General features: G+C 54.9%; 1 protein-coding gene across 7 annotated transcripts; it reads left to right on the forward strand.

Annotated features, from left to right (window-relative positions):
• The first annotated feature begins 21 nt into the window (after positions 1–21).
• On the forward strand, positions 22–19,687 carry PDZD7 (PDZ domain containing 7). 7 transcript variants are annotated; one of them, XM_043475687.1, is made up of 17 exons: positions 22–99; positions 726–1,110; positions 5,712–5,852; positions 6,164–6,338; positions 7,128–7,304; positions 7,541–7,688; positions 8,866–8,926; positions 9,301–9,702; positions 10,167–10,364; positions 12,145–12,195; positions 12,792–12,967; positions 16,284–16,375; positions 16,501–16,592; positions 16,744–16,815; positions 17,328–17,927; positions 18,213–18,313; positions 18,725–19,687. In XM_043475687.1, exons 2-17 carry the CDS (start codon positions 891–893, stop codon positions 18,938–18,940), a joined length of 2,922 nt encoding a protein of 973 aa, XP_043331622.1. In that variant the 5' UTR covers positions 22–99; positions 726–890; the 3' UTR covers positions 18,941–19,687. The 7 variants fall into 7 exon arrangements, 4 of the variants coding, with proteins under 4 accessions (XP_043331622.1, XP_043331623.1, XP_043331624.1 ...); XM_043475688.1 differs by having other exon boundaries at positions 12,148–12,195; XM_043475689.1 differs by lacking the exon at positions 5,712–5,852.
• Positions 19,688–19,719: the final 32 nt, after the last annotated feature.

Below are 19,719 nucleotides of genomic sequence, written 5' to 3' on the forward strand. Positions count from 1 at the left end.
CAGACTCCCCCGCGGGGCGTGGGCGGGGATTCCCAGGCCGAGGCGCTCTTCTCTCGCAACCAGGCGGGCGAGGCCGGCGACTGCCGCAAGCGCGAGCAGGTGAGGGGGGACGGGAAGGTTGGAGCCCGGGGTGGGCTGCTGCATTCTGGGTTCTGGAACTGCTATGCGGGATTTGGCCCGAGGTTTTGCGTGGGATATTGTGGGATTCTCAGCAGCAGGTCCTGTCCCCAAGGCTGGGAGAGGTTCATGCACCTCTTTAGACCCAAGGGAAGGGGGGACAGAGGAGACTGCAGCCTGGGGCTTGGAGATCTCTGGGGCCCTTGGCTGCAGCTGTCCCAGGTTCTGAAGTCCCTGGAGGCCCCAGCCCACATATACAGGAGAGGTGGTGCGGTGAACTGTCCTGGCCCAAATCTCTCTCAGTGCTTGCAGCCCAAGGACTGGCAATAATCCCACCTCCACTCTCTCAACCTCTACTGAGGACTGGAGACCTACCTGAATAGATGACTCAGCTGAGAGCAGGAACAAGGGGTAAAAGAGAGGTTCTCACCCAGCTTGTCGTATAAATGGCTCCAAAGTCCACAATGGTGCCTGAAATGGGCAGTTCTCTAGCTGGGAGAGGTGAGGGGCCTAAGGGTTGAACAGGATGCTCAAGCCGGGGGGAGGGGGTGGGGGTCCTGGGGGGCAGCATTTACACCCCTTCCCCAATCCCTGATCTCCTTGTGCAGGCCTGGAGCACACACTCCTGAGAAGCGGCAGAGGTTTGGGGCTCCCAGTCCTTGAGACCCCGGTTGGCACAGAAGGCTCATGGAGCCCCAGGCGTGGGGGGCCCTCCTCTCGAGGGTCAGCAGGTTCATTTCGGACCTGCAGGGCGCCACCCCAATCTAGCCAGCATGGCACATGGATTTGCAGTGGGCTTCGACCCGCTGGGTCTTGGAGACCTGAGCTCCAGCTCTCTGAGCTCCCTCTCCTCCCGAGGCCACCTAGGCAGCGAGTCGGGCTCCGCAACGCGATACCTGCTGAGAAAGCAACGGCTGCTGAATGGGCCCCCCCGCGGAATCCGAGCCTCATCGCCCATGGGCCGAGTCATCCTCATCAACTCCCCTATCGAAGGTGGGGGCAGGGCCAGGAACTACCAGAGTGGGTAGGGGACAGCAGGCTTAAGTAGTTGAAGAGCCAGTGTGGGTGGGGGAGTCCTAGGGATGCAGGGAGAGAGAGGGCCTCTGGTAACCCATAGACTGTTCCTTGTCTATCCTTTTCTCATCTTCAGACCAGCTTTTTGTGTTGCAAGATTATGGAGAAGTCAGAGCTGGGAGGTCTGGGCATGGAGGCGAAGAAGGGGTGTGTGGTATGCTAACCCCCAAGTAAGCAAGGCCAAGTATTAAATTGGCCCCCTCCCTCCTGTGGACTCTTCCTTTCTCCAGGCTCATTTGAGCATGACTTTTGGGGAAGCATGGAGAAGGACATTCTTCATCAGCCTGCCCTCTGTGTGCCCAGCTCTGGGCTGGCTATGGGAGTCAGTGTCCAGAGGGACAGGCAGAATTAAAGGCTTCAGGTGCAGAGGATGGAGACAGAGGTAGACTGGAAGATGCTCCAAAGAATGGGGAGGGGTCAAGGGTTAGCACAGAGTCCCAGATCTGGGCCCTGAGGGAGGGGGACACCTAATCTTAGGCAGTTGCTTAGTGCTGTTTCATGGCACACCTATCTTATACCAGCTCTCACTAGGTCCTGAGGGGAACCTACAGAGAACTAAGTCTCAATTTTCACCTTCCAGAAATTTCCAGTGTAGCAGGGCTTGGAGACAGAGCCATGGTAGCAGCTGGTAGTGAGGTAGAGATATCACAGGCGAGGTTGAAATGGTAAGTGTGGAATATGGCAGGTGGGCACTTAGGAGACAGCCTGGTGCAGTGACAGATGTGAGGTGACAAAAAGCCAGTGAACCAGGCAGGACCTTGCCTACCAGCAGGGGAGGGGGCCTCCGTGGGCCTGGGCTTTCCCTGAGCAGAACCAGATAAGTATCTCCAGCTCTCCTCCTCTCTCAGTCAGCAGAGCTCCCCTGGCTGGCTCTCAGACTGGACTTTTCAGACCCTGCTCTTCCCTCTGACCCCACTGGGCCCCCTCTACCCCCTGCCATAGGGGCAGGGGTGGAATATTCTGCTCAGAGAGCAGGCTTTCCCACACCAGTGGCTCAGCATGCTCATCCACCATACTGGCCTCACTTTCAGGTGAGCAGCAAGGCAGTATATCATTCTGGACATGGAGCTGGAGTCCTCAGATGAACTAGGAGACACGGAGGAGCAGAAGGGAGGCACTGCAGTACAGTCTCTGCAAATCCCGTTGTATTAGAATTACACCTATACCTCCCCGTCCCCCGCACACTCCATGCTCGACGATGATGCAAGGCCTGTGCACACTGTCCCTCTGAAGAGCCTCTTCCAGCAGTTCTATGAGTGTTCTCTCCCTCACCCCATGCCCCAGTGCAGTCAAGAGAGCAGCCTCCCTTAGCGATGATGGAAGGACTGGGGCATCAGTCAACCAGTTGGTCTGTCTGGGTTGGGAGCCTGTGAGCTCAGAATCGTCCCCTCTACCTGAGCACTAACATCTCCCAACTCACCACAGGCTGGAGCCCCTCCCCCATGTTATTTTATATGTTATTATTTAGACCCTTCCAGAGACCTAACATAACTGATGAGGAAGACACAGTAGAAAGGGGAACACTGCTACCCACATTGTCCTCGAGAGTTCCCACCAGCTCCTCAAACTCGTTGGGTCCCAGAGAAATGGCATTATCTTTAATCCCAACCAGCCCCTCTTCTCACTCTCCCAGCTCATTCATTTATTCATTATTCTGCTTATTATTTCATTCATCAAAAAAAAGGCTTAGCAGGGACTTCCCTGGAGATCCAGTGGTTAAGACTCCATGTTGCCACTGCAGAGGGCATGGGTTTGACCCCTAGTTGAGGAAATAAGATCCCACATACTGTGCAGTGTGGCCAAAATAATTTTTTTAAAAGACTTAGCAAATATCAACCACTGTGCAACATACTGGGGAATACCTTGGTGGAAAGGATTACTAAGTCCCTACCATGATTGACTTCCCTTGTGGCTCAGATGGTAAAGTGTCTGCCTACAATGCGGGAGACCCGGGTTCAATCCCTGGGTCAGGAAGATCCTCTGGAGAAGGAAATGGCAACCCACTCCAGTAGTCTTGCCTGGAAAATCCCATCAACGGAGGAGCATCGTAGGCTACAGTCCATGAGGTTGCAAAGAGTAGGACACAACTGGGCGAATTCACTTCACTTCATTTCACCATGATTGAGGGCTTCCCTGGTGGCTCAGATGGCAAAGTGTCTGCCTGCAATGAGGGAGACCCAGGTTTGATCCCTGGGTCAGGAAGATCCCCTGGAGAAGGAAATGGCAACCCACTCCAGTACTCTTGCCTGGAAAATTCCATGGATAGAGGAGCCTGATAGGCTATAGTCCTTGGGTTCACAAAGAGTTAGACATGACTGAGCGACTTCACTTTTTCACTTTACGATGATTGAGCTTATAGTCCAGTGAAAGGAGAGTGAGAATAAATAATATTACAAATGAGCAAATAATGAGAAAGTATGGTAATAATCTTAAAGGTATTAATTTGGATGATAGGATAGAGTAGTGGTTATCAAACTTCAGAATACATCAGAATTGCCTGGGGGCTTGTGAAAAGATTACTGGATCCCGCACTCAGAGCATCTGATTCAGTGAGTCTGCGGTAAAACTCCAAATTCACATGTGTAATAACTTTCCAAGGGCTGCTGATGCTGATCTGGAGAGCTCGCTTTGAGATCAATTTTGAGACTTCCTGGGAGGAGGGGGAGGGGCCTTTCTTCAGCAGGATCGCCCAGGAAGTCTTCTCTGAGAAAGTGGCACCTGAGCCAGGAGGAAGAGGAAATAGGAGGTGGCTTTACGAAGGTCTGGGCAAGAGCACCCCAGGCAGAGGGAACACTGAAAGGACTGGCTGGTGAGAGGAACAGGGAGAAGGTCAGTGTGGCCCAAGGTCATGAGGCCAGGGAGGGTAGCCAGGGGTAAGTGTAGAGAGGTGGGCAGAGGGAAACCAGGGAGGGCCTTACTGGGCATGGAAGGAATGTGGAACTCCTTCTAGAAGCAGGGACATGCATTGAGGTTTTTAATCAGGGCAAAGGCATGACTGTGTATAGAATGGATTAAAGGACACAGAGGTGAAAGTGAGGAGATAGTGAGGCTGCTGGGTATCTGGAGAGATGCCTGTTGGCAGCGCTAGGGCACTGGAGGTAGAGAAGCTTCCTTCCTCAGGGGCTCCAAGCTCCTAGACTCAAAACCCAGATTTTGACATCCCCCCTGGCCCAGGGAGCTGGCTCTCTGGGAGGGAATGAGGAGAAAGAGCATTGGAGGGCAGGAGAGCAAAAGTCTCCTTGTCTGGGCTGAGAACGTCCTGGGACCTGTGCAGATAGAATCAGCTAGGAAGCCCCAGTGCCTCTCATGCCTCTGTCCTGCACTGTCCCTGCCTACAGGCTGCCCTTGGGGGTTTCTTCCAGAGCCACTCTGCTCATGCACTGGAACTTGATTTCTCTTAGATCAAGTGGGTGTGTGTGTGTGTGTGTGTGTGAAAGAGAGAGAGAGAGAGATTTCCCCTCTCAAACACCTCTGAGTAAGCCTCACCCAAGAACTCTCACCTTCCCACCTGGGACCCAAGTTACCCTCCAGTCCTCTCACTCTTCTCTAACCAGAAGACCGCCTCTGCGCCTTTGCTCACTCCATCCCTTCATCAGTGCCTTCCCCTTTCCTTCCACCCACCCAAATCCCACCTTCCAAGAAGCCTTCCCTGATAGTCCTGGTCCCTAAAGTTCCCCTCCTGACTTTCCCTGTCACTGATGGAGGGAACCACTTCTGTGCTCTAGGCGCATAGTAAGGCATGATGGTGTTTTGGGTTTCTCTCCTCGTGTAGTCAAATAGCTCCTAGAATCCTCACCTCCAGAATCACAGAGTCTACAAGGTAAAAAGAGCCTCAGGGATCCTTCCACAACATCCCAGACAGGGATTTACTATCAGCTTGTATGCCTCCAAATAATGAGGAATTCACTATCTTTCATGGAAAATTCATTCCATTGTCTGCCAGCTAAAGGTTTTAGAGAAAGTTTTCCCTTATTAAATCCCCATATAACTCCACTGTGTGGGCTTGGTTCTGCCCTAGGGGTTACACAGACAAAAATATCTAGTGCCTTTTATAGAATAGTTCTTCAACTATTTGAAGATAGGCTTGTCTCTGCTGTAAGCCAGAGAGCCCGGATTCCCTCGACTGTGCCTCATAGAATGGAATCTTTTTCATCCATCTGACTCTGAGTGGCAGGGTTTTTTAGAATTTGGCCTGTCCCAGTGGGTATGGGAAGTTTAGTAAGGATTACACACACACACACACACACACACACACACACACACACACCCCTACAATATAAGGGAAGGAAAACAGTGTATTCTAGCATGGAGTCCTGTCCTGCCGGCTCCCATACCCTTCCTGCCATGATCTCAAAATCACCCAGAGAGGACTCAGAAATTAGCTGCCTATGCCCACATTTTGGGTCCTGGGTGGCTGTGCCCAGCAACCCAGCCTTTGCAGGCCCCAAGTTAGGGGACTCAGGGACCCTCTGTGCCCAGAATGAGCAGGGGAGTCATGCCTGTGTCCCCACCCCCATCAGCCAACAGCGATGAAAGTGACATCATCCATGCAGTTCGAGTGGAGAAGAGTTCAGCTGGGAGGCTGGGGTTCAGTGTGCGGGGCGGCTCTGAGCACGGCCTGGGCATCTTCGTCAGCAAAGTGGAGGAGGGGAGCAGTGCAGGTGAGTGGGACCCCAGGGGTGAAATCCTGGCTTAGGATGCGACCCCCCACTTCGGTGGTATGTGGAGATGCTGTTGGCAGGGATGAGAGGAGAGGACCCTCAATTTTGGAGGGGCTGATCCAGTGGGGAGATGAAAGGGGCTAATGAATAGATCCTTGGTCCGATGGGTTGATACTCAGACCCTACCTGGGGATCCCAATCTCACTGAAGAAGCTGTATCCCAGGGAGCTTCAGGGATGGGAGAGACTCAGCCTCAACCTGGGGGACTTCTCCCCAGGGGCCCCTGCCCACCACCCTCTCCCCTCATACAGAGCGGGCTGGCTTGTGCGTGGGGGACAAGATTACCGAGGTGAACGGGCTGAGCCTGGAGAGCACCACAATGGGCAGCGCTGTGAAGGTGCTGACGGGAAGCAGCCGCCTACATATGATGGTGAGACGCATGGGTCGTGTGCCGGGCATCAAGTTCTCCAAGGAGAAGACTACATGGTGAGCAGGCCTGGCCTCTACCCCCAGCCCAGCACCACCACCCAGAGCCATGGTGGGAGAGACCCAGAGCCCAGGGCTTCTGCTCTTCCCATCCCCTGGTACTGGAAACACAGGGATCTAATGGCCTGACCTTGAAATAAGAAAAGGCTGTGTCTTTCCCCCAGCCCTCCTCCCAACACTGCTGTCTCAGGCCCCAGTGACCCTTCCCCTCTATGCTGTTGCTGCTGCAGACCTGGAGACAGGGTAGTATCTCTCTCCCAGGCCCAGGGAGGATTTAAAATGGAGCCTGGCAGTTTCGTGTGTGCCTGCTAAGTCACTTCAGTCGTGTCTGACTCTTTGCCACCCCATGGACCACAGCTTGCCAGGCTTCTCTGTCCATGGGATTCTCCAGGCAAGAATACTGGAGTGGGTTGCCATGCCCTCCTTCAGGGGATCTTCCCAACCCAGGGATCGAACCTGCATCTCTTATGTCTCCTGCATTGACAGGCATGTTCTTTACCACAAGTGCCACCTGGGAAGCCCAAGCTGCTGCTGCTGCAGGCCTGACAATATAGTATCTCTCCCTCCTGGGCCTGGGTAGGATGTAAAATGCAGCTTGGCAGTTAGAGCTGCTCAATAAAGTAAGATTTCCGTGGTTTCCCTAACTTGATGAAATCTATGTCCTGGTGAAGATCTCAGGCCCCCCAAAGCAACTTCTCCTTTCCCGTGCAATTGTCTTGGCTTCTGGGAGGAGAGGGGTGGGTGGTGGTGGATGGGGATCCAGGCTGAGGGCCCCATGTGATTGTCCAGGGTGGATGTAGTCAATCGGCGACTGGTGGTAGAAAAGTGCAGCTCAACACCCTCCGAAAGCAGCTCAGAGGACGGCGCACGGCGCATTGTCCACCTCTACACAACCTCCGATGACTTCTGCCTGGGCTTCAACATCCGCGGGGGCAAGGAATTTGGCCTGGGCATCTATGTGTCCAAGTGAGACTGAGGCAGGGGATGAAACGGAGTCGGGCTGGGACCTGGGGATGCATCAGCAAGTGGGTCCTGGCCAAAGGCATGTCCCAGCAACCTAGGTTAGCGATAGGATCTGGAGGGGGCCGGGGCTCACCAGGAGGAGGGTCAAGGAGTTTAACCAGGTCATCCCTGTGTTCAAGTGAAGAGTCTGGAATGGGTGGATGAGGGAAGGCATCAGATCACCCCTTTCCTGACCCCAGAGTGGACCACGGTGGACTGGCCGAGGAGAACGGCATCAAGGTGGGAGACCAGGTCCTGGCGGCCAATGGAGTCAGGTTCGACGACATCAGCCACAGCCAGGCCGTGGAGGTGCTGAAGGGTCAAACGCACATCATGCTGACCGTGAAGGTGGGCAGGACTGTGGGAGTCAGGGAGAGGCCAGACTCTAGGAAGGACTTCCCAGACCAGTCTAGCACTTAATGCTGCCCATTGCTTTGTGACTTATGACTTTCCACAGCCTCCTGAGAGTCAGGGCAGGCATTGTCCTCATCTCTCTTCACAGAAGAAGGAACTGAGGCTCAGAAAGGCAAAGTAACTCAGGAATCACAGTCAGTTACTCAGCTGATCAGGAGCAGGACCTGGTTTCAGCCCTGCCCGCCACCCCCCTCCCCAGATGCAGTGGTCAGTGCCCCTTTGTATGAGTGGTGAAGGTCTTGGAGGGTAAGGAAAAAATGTCCTGCCCAGAAGGGCAAGTGGTAGGACCAGGACCTGGATGGTGGGTGTCCTAGGGCACAGGGCAGGACAGAGATTGGATTTCAGGGGAGGTACCTGAATTCATTATTCATGTGGGTCTCACACTTGCCTAAGGATCAAGTCCTTCTCACCCTGGCTTCCATAGGAGGTGATGTCTCCCTCTCTCCAGCCCCCAGCCCTGGCCCCTGCCCTGGTCCTCTCCTTTCCGAGCCTTCATCCCTCTCACCATTCAGTACCTCCTCTGCTATCCTCCCACCACCTCTATTTCCCACCTCTCACGCATTCCGTTTGTCCCTTTCCTTCCTCTCAAATTATCCCAAACATTCCTCTTCTCCCACTCTGCCCTCATTCGTTCATTCAACTCTTTTGAGTACCTACTATATGACAGCCATTATACCAGGTACTGGGTGACAACACTGAAAAAGATAGACAAGGTCTCTGCTGCTGGAGGGAAACAAACAGACTAGATGCATGTGGATTGTGACGGCTGTTGTAAGGAAATTGATGGAGAGGTGGGACGGGGTAATCTGGGAAGGCCCTTTTAGCCAGGGGGATCTAAGGAGGAGACGCCTGAAGAGCTGGCCATAAGATGAACTGAAGGAAGAGAATTCAGGCAGAAGACACAGCCCGTGCAAAGGCCCTGAAGCGTAGAGGAACTTGGCACATTCAGAAATGAAGCGGCTGGTGTGGCTGGAGTATGATGAGCTCAGAGCAGAGTAATTGGGTTGAAAAGTTGACTCCTATCCCATTGCTCCTGTATTCCTACCCTCCCTTCCCACTCTGTGCTCACTCACGCCCCTCTGCCCTCCTATCCCCACCATACCCTCCCCAGGAGACCGGCCGGTACCCCGCCTACAAGGAGATGGTCTCTGAGTACTGTTGGCTGGACCGGCGTAAGTGACCAGCTTCCGAGGCTGGAGGGGAAGGGCCCTTAAGTGGGACTGGGATCTCTGAAGAATGAATGCGAGGGGCACCAAAATCTCCTCAGGACTGCTGTCTCTGGGCTCCCCTCTAAGAAGTTGCAGGTTCTGATCCAGGCTCTCCCAGGGGCAAGTCCAGGGGTGGTTGGAGAAGTGCCTTGCCTAAGGTCCCACAATCAGTTAGCAGGACTGCTGAGTAGTGGCTGGTTCCCGAGACCCTGTGCTCACAACCTTGCTGCTGCCCAGCACTCCCCCTCCAAGCCCATGAGTGGTCTGCAGCCCCGGCAGGGCCCCAGAGCCACCCGGCCAGACTTCTGAGATGCCCCTGCCCTCCCCACCGCCCGCAGTGAGCAACGGGGTGCTGCAGCAGCTGTCCCCCACCTCGGAGAGCAGCTCCAGCGTCTCCTCCTTCACCTCCAGTGCCCCCTACAGCTCGGCTGAGGGCTCCCTGCCCTCGGACCGCATGGATGTCTGCCTGGGGCCTGAGGAGCCTGGCAGCTGGGGCCCGGGCTGGGGGCGGGCGGACACAGCCATGCAGACGGAGCCTGACGTGGGGAGCCTCGTGGAGACCTGGTGCAGCGTGCGGCCCACGGTCATCCTGAGGGACACCGCCATCCGTTCAGACGGCCCGCCACCCACCCGGCACCTTGACTCTGCACTCTCTGAGTCCCCCAAGACTGCTCTGTTGCTGGCCCTCAGCCGACCCCGGCCCCCCATCACCCGCTCCCAGAGCCACCTGACCTTGTGGGGTACGTGAGGGACAGGTGGCTGTCGCTCCCCCCCAAAAGCTCTGGGTCCAAAATCTGTCTTGCACCCTGTCCTGGGCCCCAAACTTTCCTTCACACCAGGCTTTGCCCTAACCAGAGCTCCAGAACACACTCAGATCCTGCTTTGGGTTCCATTTTAAACTAGTCCTGGGCCCCAAACCAGCCCTAACCTAGACCCTCCATCCTTGGGCTCCCAGACCTGTCCATGAGCACACACACACACACACACACACACACACACACACACACACACAATCCTCACATAGTTGGAGCTGTGGGTGGGGAAGGGGTGAGAAGTTGGAAGAGGAACCCCACCCCCATCTTCATCCCCACCTCCCCACATGGCTGCAGACCCTGTCTGCCCCCAACTCTCCCTTCTCTCTGCCCCTCCCCACACCCCTGCCCCTAGTCCTTCCTTTCTGCCCACCCCTCCCTCATGTCTGCAGAGGAGAAGAAGCAGCGGAGGAAGGAGAAGTCAGGGTCCCCTGGGGAGAAGGGGGCCCTGCAGCGCTCCAAGACTCTGATGAACCTCTTCTTCAAGGGAGGGCGGCAGGGGCGGCTGGCAGGGGATGGGCACAGAGAGGCCTGGACAATGGACAGCAGGAGCCCAGCCAAGCCCCGCCCTCGCCTGGACCTGGAGAAAGGTAGGTACTGGGCGGGTCAGATGGGAGGACAGAGGAAAAGTCGACTTGATATTCTGCAGCTCTGAGTTTAAATCCCACACTGCCTCATCCCAGCTGTGAGCCACCACCTTCCCCTGCGAACCACATGAGTAAAACAGGAGTAATAATACCTGTTGGTGCTAGTGGTAAAGAACCTGCCTGCCAATGCAGGAGACATGGGTTCGATCCCTGGGTTGGGAAGATCCCCCGGAAAAGAAAATGGCAACCCACTCCAGTATTCTTGCCTGGGAAATCCCATTGACAGAGGAACCTGGTGGTCTACGGTCCATAGGGTTGCAAAGAGTCCAACACAACTGAAGCGACTTAGCACACACACACACAATACTATTTCTTTGGGAATAATGATGAATCAGTGAATCAGTGTATGTTAATCACTTAGTCCATGGTCTGACATACAGTAGGTGCTCAGAATATGTAGTGGTCCTTGTTGTACTGCCTCATATTCCCATTTTACAGAAGGGAAAACTGAGAGGAGTCACAGCACAGACAAGAAAACCTTGGGTCAGATTCCCATGCTCTTGGTGCTCTTGGGAGGCAGGACACTTCTTTCTTAGAGCATTTGGCTTCACCTCCCCTGGCCAGAGCTCCACAGGCTCTAGCCAGTTCTAGAACCACCTAGAGCAAGGCCATTTCTAGACCAAGGCCCAGGCAGGAAGGCCTAGACAGGTTTCACTCATGTCAAAGGCTTCCTGAGGACCCTTCCAGAGGGCATCTCATCTCTCTGGTGAGATTCAAAGGCTGGACCAAAAGTGGATGAGTTGAGACTCTTGGGATTATCTGTGAGAAAAACTTAATTCAAGCTAGCTTTAAAAAGCACTTCTTGGCTCAGCTATGGATGCAAACTGGGTCTAAAGGTTTAAACAGTCTCCTCAGCCATCTGTACTCTTCATCTTTTGCTTCCTCTTTCCCGTGGTGTGTCTTCATCATCTTGCTGGCTTTGCCACTTAAAGGTAAGAAGGCCACTGTTGCTTAGCAACCCAGGAGAAAGAGCCTCTCCTTAAATAGTTCCAGATGATGTCCCAGGCTCTGGTTGGCCCAGCTGGGATCACATGCCCGACACATCGCTTGTGACCTGAGAGAGAGAGGGGGGGTGCTCTCATTGGCCATCCTGGGTCATGTGTCCACCCTGGAGTACAGAGACTGAGAATGCTGGGGGTGGGGGATGGGATGGGTCCCCTGGTGAAATCAGGGTGCCGTTTCTAGAAAGGAGAATGAATGTTGGGTAGGCAAAGAGGGGCTGGGCCCTGCCCCTCCCTGGGACTCATGGGAGAGACAATCCCTTCAAATCAGGGCAGCCTAATCCCCTCCCTAAACTCATCTCTCTTCTCACAGCCCCCAAGGCCCTTCTCTCTCCTGGTTCTCTCCCCACTTCTCTGGCTGCTCCTCTCCCTCCTTCCAAGGCTCCTCTTTTTCTCTCTGTGCCCTGAAGGTAGGTGATTTGCCCTTGGGATTCTTCCATCCATTCATTTGCTTCCCAATGGACTTCTATGAGCAGAGCCCAGACTAGGCCCTCTCTTGATCCAAAGCCTTCACTGACTCCCCACTGTCTGTGAATGAAGCTCCTAGCCTGACCTTGGTCTTCAAGACCTGCCTCAATAGCCTGGCCTCTTGCTTCCTAGTCCCACCACATTCCAGCCTTGAACTCTCCATTCCAGCCCATGATCCAGCCAGTTCTGAGCCCCCAACCCCCATTTTCAGCTGGGAGACCAGGGCTATAACTGAGCCTCTTTCTTCTTCTTAGCAGGGGGAGTGGGGCCCGTGCAGAAGTTTGTCACCTGGAGGCTGAGACGCGGTAATGCTTGCTTCCCACTTCTGAGCCTGGTCTACAATAGAGCTGCAGATGGGGTGCATGTTGGGGGTGCTAAGGGACTTTGGGCTAAACTCGTGGTCAAGCATGGAGTATCAGACAGATTGAGAGGTGCACATTAGGGGCAACTAAAAGAATTGGACTATGCTTTCTAGGAATATAGGGTTACAGATAGATATTGGGGTGCATTTTGAGGACTAGGAGCTTAAGCTGGGACTTCCAAAGACAGATTATTGGGGAGATGACGGAGGAGGCCTTGCTAGGTCTCCAATGTGGACAGACTGGTATGACAGTACATGTTCAGGGAGCCCAGGGGCTCTGGACCAGGGCTCAACTAAGGAGCAGACTGGGCTAGGGGTCTGGGATGGGGGCTGAAGGGCCTGAATTGGAATTCCAGTGATGGACAAATTGCTGTGGGAGACTATGGTGGGGAGCATCTGGGATAGGCTGGGATTCCACCGGGGGAACCTGGGACACTTAGCCAGTCTATTCTGGAGTCTGACCCCACTGAGGGGAGCCCCTGCCTTGGCTTCTGATGGCTCCTGGCTCCTTCACTGTATCCTTTTGCTCCTGCCCTGCAGACCGGGAGAGGGGCCGGGCTCTGCTCTCTGCCAGGTCTGGGAGCCCCTCCAGCCACCTGCCCAATGTGGATGAGCAGGTGCAGGCCTGGGAGAGCCGTCGGCCCCTAATTCAGGACCTGGCCCGGCGACTGCTGACTGATGACGAGGTGCTGGCTGTCACCCGCCACTGCTCCCGGGTGAGCCTCCAGCCCACTCTCAGCCCCAGTGCTTGGTCACTCAGTCACCCAACCCCTCACTCATTCAGGCCACTATCTGCTGGCCAGTATCTGGGCTTAATGCTGTGAGCCCAGTGGTAAGGAAAGCAGAAGTCACCCCTGTGATGTGGTTGCTCAAGAGTGCACACAGACACATGGACACACACACTGAGCTCACAGAAAGGAAGGAAAGATAGATAGTAGCTAGAACCTAAGCACCCATAGAGACAAATCATGTGAAGTACTATGAGGGAAAAGGACGTGAGAAAATAACCTGAGGCACAAACTAGATGGTGTGGTCTGCCAGGGCCTCCCAGAGGAGGTAATATTTAAGCTGAGAAGAGAAGAAGCCAGACCAGATAGGTGAGTTTGCGACCTGAGTCCCTGCAGTCACCTGCTCTGTTTTCTGTTCTCTTCTAAACTTCAGCCTTCCCCAGCTCATGCCTCCTTTCACTACTGGGTCAGCCATCAGGCCTGGCCTCTCCCCTGTTACCCAAGTAAGTAATCTTTTGTTCTCCCAACATACCCCAAGCCTCCCTCAACATCTACACTGTTCCTCACTGTTCCTTTCCACTTCAGTATATGTGCTGCCAAAGTGAGCAGTCCTTTCCACTTCAGACAGAAGCAGAGGTTCCCACAGTAGGGTCGAGGGTAGATTTGAGGGAGTCTTTGTAGCCTGAATGTTGGGGAGACTGTAGGAGGCACAGGTCACCCCCTCCAGGAGAACTGGAAGTCCCTCTCCTATCCTTCTGTCTCAAGAAGCCCCAGGTTTCCTGTCATGGGTTCCCTATACTGCATCTGCATCAGTGCATGCGTGATCCTCTGTACCAGGGCAAACTGAAGAGTTTCAGGAAATTGTTTGTGGTTCCCCCCACTCCCTCACCTTGGTCAGGGCGGGGCTGTTATGTCTGTGTGATGTGTACCTTTGTTTATCTGGGTTTGTGTTGACTTAACTATATGATTTGGGCTTCCCTGTTGGCTCAGTGGTGAAGAACCCAGCTGCCAATGCAGGAGACACAGGTTCGATCCCTGGGTCAGGAAGATCCCCCAGAGAAGGAAATGGCAGCCCACTCCAGTGTTCTTGCTGGGAAATCCCCAGGACAGAGGAGCATGGCGGGCTACACTCCATGGGGTTGCAAAGAGTCGAGACTTAGGGACTAAACAACAGCACTGTATGATTGTATCTGTGTGCATGTCACCTGGAAACTGAGGCACAATAATTCATGCATCCTTTTCCCAATGCTTGATTTACATCAGAGCTACATATGGAGATGCATGTTGGGGGCAGCTAAAGGCCTCTGGGCTAAATTCACTTGAGTGTCATGCTCAGCTTAGAGTGCCAAGTGGGGCTGAGTGTACCGTCTTTGTAAGCCTGCGACTCTAGGCTCTGGCCACCAGGTGGAGCTCTGTGTCAGTTTCTTTGGATGCTGTTCCCCCATCTCTCTGCTCCTCCCACCGTGCCCTGACCAGGAAGGCCTGTTCCAGAGCCCGTAGCACCTAGGGAGCAATGCCCACCATCCGAGTCTGACCCAAGCCCCACCCACACCAATAGATCAGACCTTCGGGGTAGTGTCCTGGCTGGAATGATTAGTAAAGCTCCCTTAGATGTGTGGTCCTGAACCCCAAGCCTCCCTTCTAGCTCCCACTCTGAGCCATCTCCCCACAGCCTCCTGACCAGGCATTATAAACTACCTCTCTGATCACTTTACAAACTCCCCCAACCCCCTTGCAGTCTCTTGTCTTTGGCAGAATAGAGTACAAGTTCCTTATCCTCACATTCAAGGCACTCCCTGATTTGACTCCCCAGCTCACTAACCTCTGCTTTCCCATGGTCACCATTTCATCTTCCCCCGGTATAACATGTAACCTGGTTGATACAGGTTACGATCGCACAACTCTAGGAGCACCACCTGCACTGTAGTCACAACCCGCACAGCCTATACGGAGGCCCCTTCATGTACCGTGTGCATGGGTGTGTGTCCTCTGTCCATGGGGATTCTCCAGACAAGAATACTGGAGTGGGTTGCCATGCCCTCCTCCAGGGGATCTTCCTAACCCAGGGATCAAACCCCCATGTCTTGCGTTTTCAGCATTGCAGGTGGATTTTTTACCCACTGAGCCATAGGGGAAGCCCAGTTAAACTTCTATGAACACATTACTCCATACCACCCTTTCTTCTCAACTTTCTCATATTCCTTTCATTTATCCGTAAGAGTCAGTGTAAATGCCACCACTTCCGTGAAGCTTACTCTGATCTTCCCACCCTCCTCTGAGACTCCCTCTGGGTCGTCGCCAGTGGTTTGTAGTTTACTGGGCTTGTGGCTCTTTGTCGTTGTGCCCCTACTGCCCAGGACAGGACCCAGCACTTAGTGGATGCTGAACGCAGGATTGTGGACTTGAAGGGTGTGCACATATGTGACTGGTTCTCTGCCATTACGTGTATCTCTCTACAGACAAAAGGGGGTGTGTTGGTACGTGTATGTGAGTCCCTGCAACTTTGTGTGTGGTTTAGGGCAGCACACACGTTTGATTTCCAGCTATTTATGAATGTCTCACTCTGGCCACCAGGATGTGCTGTTTGCCAGTGTCCTGTGCTTGCCAGGGATGCTCTGTGTGTGTCCCTTGTGGCACTAGGGGGCAGTGTGCTATCCAAGTTGCGACGGTGGGGTGTGGCTGGAGGCATCCGGGCAGTGCCAGGCAGAAATGCCTCCACTACCCTGTCTAAAGACTGGAGAGGCTTTCTATAGGGCCACCCCTTCCCCAAAGTCCCCATTCCAGCCTTGAACAAAGCCTAATTTGTCGGTCTGTATGCAGACACAAGCTGGGACAGCCAGGCACACAGCCTAGCCTTTGGCTCAAATTCCTTCCTTCAGCCTGGGAGGTGGGGGTGGGGAGGAGAGTCCACTCCCTGCATATCCTTTTCCGGTACAGTAGTAGGCAGGAGCCAGATTTCTCAACTTTCAGTCTCTCTTCACACTTCCTCATCTGTGTGGCCTGGGGCAAAGTCCTCTCTGAGCCTCAGTTCCCTCATCTGTAAAACAAGAATAACTGATGTCACCTCTCAAAGTGGGAGACCATGTGTAAAAGGCCTAGAAAAAGGCCCAAAGCTGTTACTGGTGTTGCTGTTACCGCTCTGTCATTATTATTGCACGTTCCACCCAGTCACCGAGTAAGACAATCCTGTGGACAGCCCGGGCCTGGGGAAGAACCTTTCCTAAACATGGGGACCCCCGCATGCCCCCTCACCGGGCTCTGGAGGCCCCTGCTGCTATCTGACCTGTGGTACCTCTCTCTGCAGTACGTGCATGAGGGCGGCGTGGAGGACCTAGTGAGGCCCCTGCTGGCCATTCTGGACAGGCCCGCCAAGCTGCTGCTGCTGAGGGACATCAGGTGGGGAGGGCTTGGGGGCAGGGAGGGGACCCCCGATACCTCCCCTAATCGCTCCAGGGTTGAAGCCCCTCCAGGCCTCCCTGGAACTGAGCCCTGCCCACACCTCATCTCTTACCCTCCCCCAGGAGTGTGGTGGCCCCCACAGACTTGGGTCGCTTCGACAGCATGGTGATGCCTGTGGAGCTGGAGGCTTTTGAGGCCCTCAAGAGTCAGGCAGGTCAGCAGCCAGGGGGCAGGACTGAGGCTCCTGAGCCCCAGGTGGGGCTGGAGGCAGGGGCCTCCCAGGGGAGAGGGGCAGAGATGCCTGGGCCCTTTCAGCTGTGTCCCTCAGGGAGCCTTGTTTCTAACCTGCTCTCCTCTCCAACCAGTTCGGCCTCCTGCCTTGAGACCAACCCGACAAGACACACTACCCAAGCGTCACCTCATCACCCCCGTGCCTGGTCAGTCAGAGTTCCAGAGCGCAGGGAGGGGGCACACCCCAGGGGGACTCGGGGAGGGAGAATGGGCGTTCCATCCCTGTTCCCACATAGGACTTCATGACTTCAGAGATACGTGTGGTGTGGTTCCCTGAAGGGAATCCCTCATCTCCCAGGACCATTTTTATCACGTCCACTAACCATCTGTACTATTATTTACTTACTAATTGGTTTTAAAACCCACTCACTTGTTAAATCATTTCATTCTATGAAATAATCTCTGAGAAATTACCAGCTTGGTGTGGGAGTCATATTTTTACTCAAACATGATAAAATAAAACTGTAACTATTCCAATAGAAAGTATTAAAATACTTTTGCAATAGAACTGGGGCAGTGTCCCTCACTGTGGGACACACTGCCATCAGAGCCTGAGCACACCCAGGTCTCCTTACACCCACGCAGTGAGGACCGGGCTCTGGCCAGGCAGTTTGGGCTGTTGAGGAGAGGGCAGCCTGACCTTGGCCCTCTTCCCCAGACAGTCGTGGCGGCTTCTACCTGCTTCCTGTGAATGACTTCTCAGAAGAGGAAGATGATGGGGAGCTGAGGGAGCGGCTGGGGGGCCTCCAGGTCTCCCTGGGTGCCTCTGCCTCCTGCCACCCTCATAAAGGAATCCCCCGTCTCCAAGACGTGCCAGTAGATGCCTTCGCCCCACGCCGAAACGCCTGCACACCCCCTCCTCAGCCACCTCCCGTGGCTCCTCGGCCCCCGAGGCCTAACTGGCTGCTGACTGAACCGTTGACCCTAGAGGACCCTCGGCAGAGCCGGAGCCAGGGCCCAGCCCAGAGCCGCAGCCGCAGCCGCAGCCGCAGCCGGGGCCAAGGCAAGTCCCCCAGCCGCAGGCGTTCCCCATCCCCAGCACCCATCCCCACTCCCAGCACAGCCAATGGGCGCTACCACAAGCCTCGGAAAGCCAGGCCCCCTCTGCCACGACCTATGGATGGGCAGGTGGCCAAGGCAGGGGGCAGTCAAGAGCCCTCTGAGAATGGAGCTGGCAGGACAGCTGAGGAGACAGCCATGAAGGTCCCCAGTGGGGAGCTGAGGACTGTCACGCTGTCTAAGATGAAACAGTCCTTGGGTGAGTCCTGGCAGGACTGGGCCTGGTGGGGGGTGGGGGCTCGGGTGTGGGTGCGGTTGGTGGGCTTGGTTTTGGGGTGTGACTTGGGGAAAGAATCAGGGTACAGTTGGGAAGGTCTAAATTTGGGAGGCTTAGGATTAGAGTGAGTTGAGGATGGAGCAGTAGTAGGATCTGGGGATTGGCTTGGGGGGCTCTCTATTTGGGGATGGGTCCTGGGTTCTCCAGGGAGCTCTAGGCTTTAGTGGTGTGGCTGCACTGTCACCCAGTGTTTCTCCCTCTCACTAGGCATCAGCATTTCTGGGGGCATTGAGTCCAAGGTACAACCCATGGTGAAGATAGAAAAGATCTTCCCCGGGGGCGCTGCCTTCCTCAGCGGGGCCCTTCAGGTGGGTGAAGGGCACCCAGGCCCCCTCTTTAGGCCCAGATCTGAATTCTGGCAGAGGGCAGGACCAGTGCATGCCCATCTTCCAGCCAGACATGTGTAGACCAGGTCATGGGAGGAGGCTTGGAGCAGGGGGTTAACCTGCAGGTTGAGCAGACCTAGGGAAAAATCTGTGCCTTCATGCCAGCCTGGGCCTGAGGGTGGCCCATCCTGTTCCACCCCTAGCCCCAAGGAACAAAAGGCCATTGTCTGTGCCCCACCCTGCCCCCATTGGGCTCCAGGCACAGAAGTCCCATTGTCCATCCCCTCCGCCCAGTTGGGGAGCAGTGTCCCAGCTGATGGAGGTGAGAGGTTGCGGGGTGGGGTGGGGTTGACCTGAGGAGGGAGGTCTGTGATTCTCCCACCCCCACCCCAGGCTGGCTTCGAGCTTGTGGCCGTGGATGGAGAGAGCCTGGAGCAGGTGACGCACCAGCGGGCGGTAGATACCATCCGCCGGGCTTATCGAAACAAGGCTCGGGAGCCCATGGAGCTTGTGGTCAGGGTCCCCAAGCCTGGCCCAATGCCCTTGCCCTCTGACTCGTCAGCCCTCAATGAACAGCAGCTTCCTGCTGACCATTCCCCTGCCCGCTGACCCCTTGATGGCACTCCAACTGCCTCCCACTGACTCCCAAACTTCCCATTAATGCCTTTCCCACCCAAACCCAGACCCCTCCTGCTGATATGCCGGGCTTCTCCAGCTGACCCCAAGCCCAGGCCTCTCTCCAACCCTCCTGCGTCCTGACACTAATCCCAGATTCTCCCCAGCTATCCTATCCCATAACTCTCCCCATTGACCTCAGAGAATCCTCCTGTCATCCCCCAGACCTCACCTACTAACCTCTTCAGGCTTCAGGAACCTCCCACTCCTGCCCGCCTTGCCTCCTCCACACTGGTGGCTCAGATCCCCTCCCTCACGTCTCCCTCCCCAGTTGTCACTAAGGCTCTGCCCGTTCCAGATAAACTTAGTGTCAAGGACAAGGTGCTACTGGGTAGCTGTGTCACCAGCTCACTGCCCCCAACTTCCCAAGACAGGAAGGGGACACCCAGGGTCTGGAGCTGGGGATTGGTGTGCACTTTCTCATGATTCCCTGAAGCAGTGAGGGACTGGGATTCTCAGAGATGGCCCTCAAGGGGGTCACCGCATCCAGCCCCCAGCCGTGTTCTGTTCAAGGGAGAGGAAGGTCTTTTCTAATTTCTCAAACCCTGAGGGCCCATTTCATGTTGTAGTCCACTAGGACGTCAGATTTTCTACTTGATTTGTCCTTCCCCATTACCCTTTCTCTCCCTAAGATCTCTATGAGGGGTAGGGGAATAGCCATCAAATAAAAGGGCTTGGGGGGTCAAACAAGTTCCCCTAATCTTTATCCACCA

The sequence above is a fragment of the Cervus canadensis genome, chromosome 8 (genome assembly GCF_019320065.1).
Source record: "Cervus canadensis isolate Bull #8, Minnesota chromosome 8, ASM1932006v1, whole genome shotgun sequence".
In the NCBI taxonomy this organism is placed as follows: Eukaryota; Metazoa; Chordata; class Mammalia; order Artiodactyla; family Cervidae; genus Cervus; species Cervus canadensis.

Bases quoted from the DNA above. Each gene is read 5' to 3' on its own strand.
- PDZD7 (XM_043475687.1), top strand. From the start codon at position 891: ATGGCACATGGATTTGCAGTGGGCTTCGACCCGCTGGGTCTTGGAGAC. The intron at 7,305-7,540 runs GTGAGACTGAGG...TCCTGACCCCAG, and splicing joins CTGGGCATCTATGTGTCCAA to AGTGGACCACGGTGGACTGG. The intron at 12,968-16,283 runs GTGAGCCTCCAG...CTCTCTCTGCAG, and splicing joins TCACCCGCCACTGCTCCCGG to TACGTGCATGAGGGCGGCGT.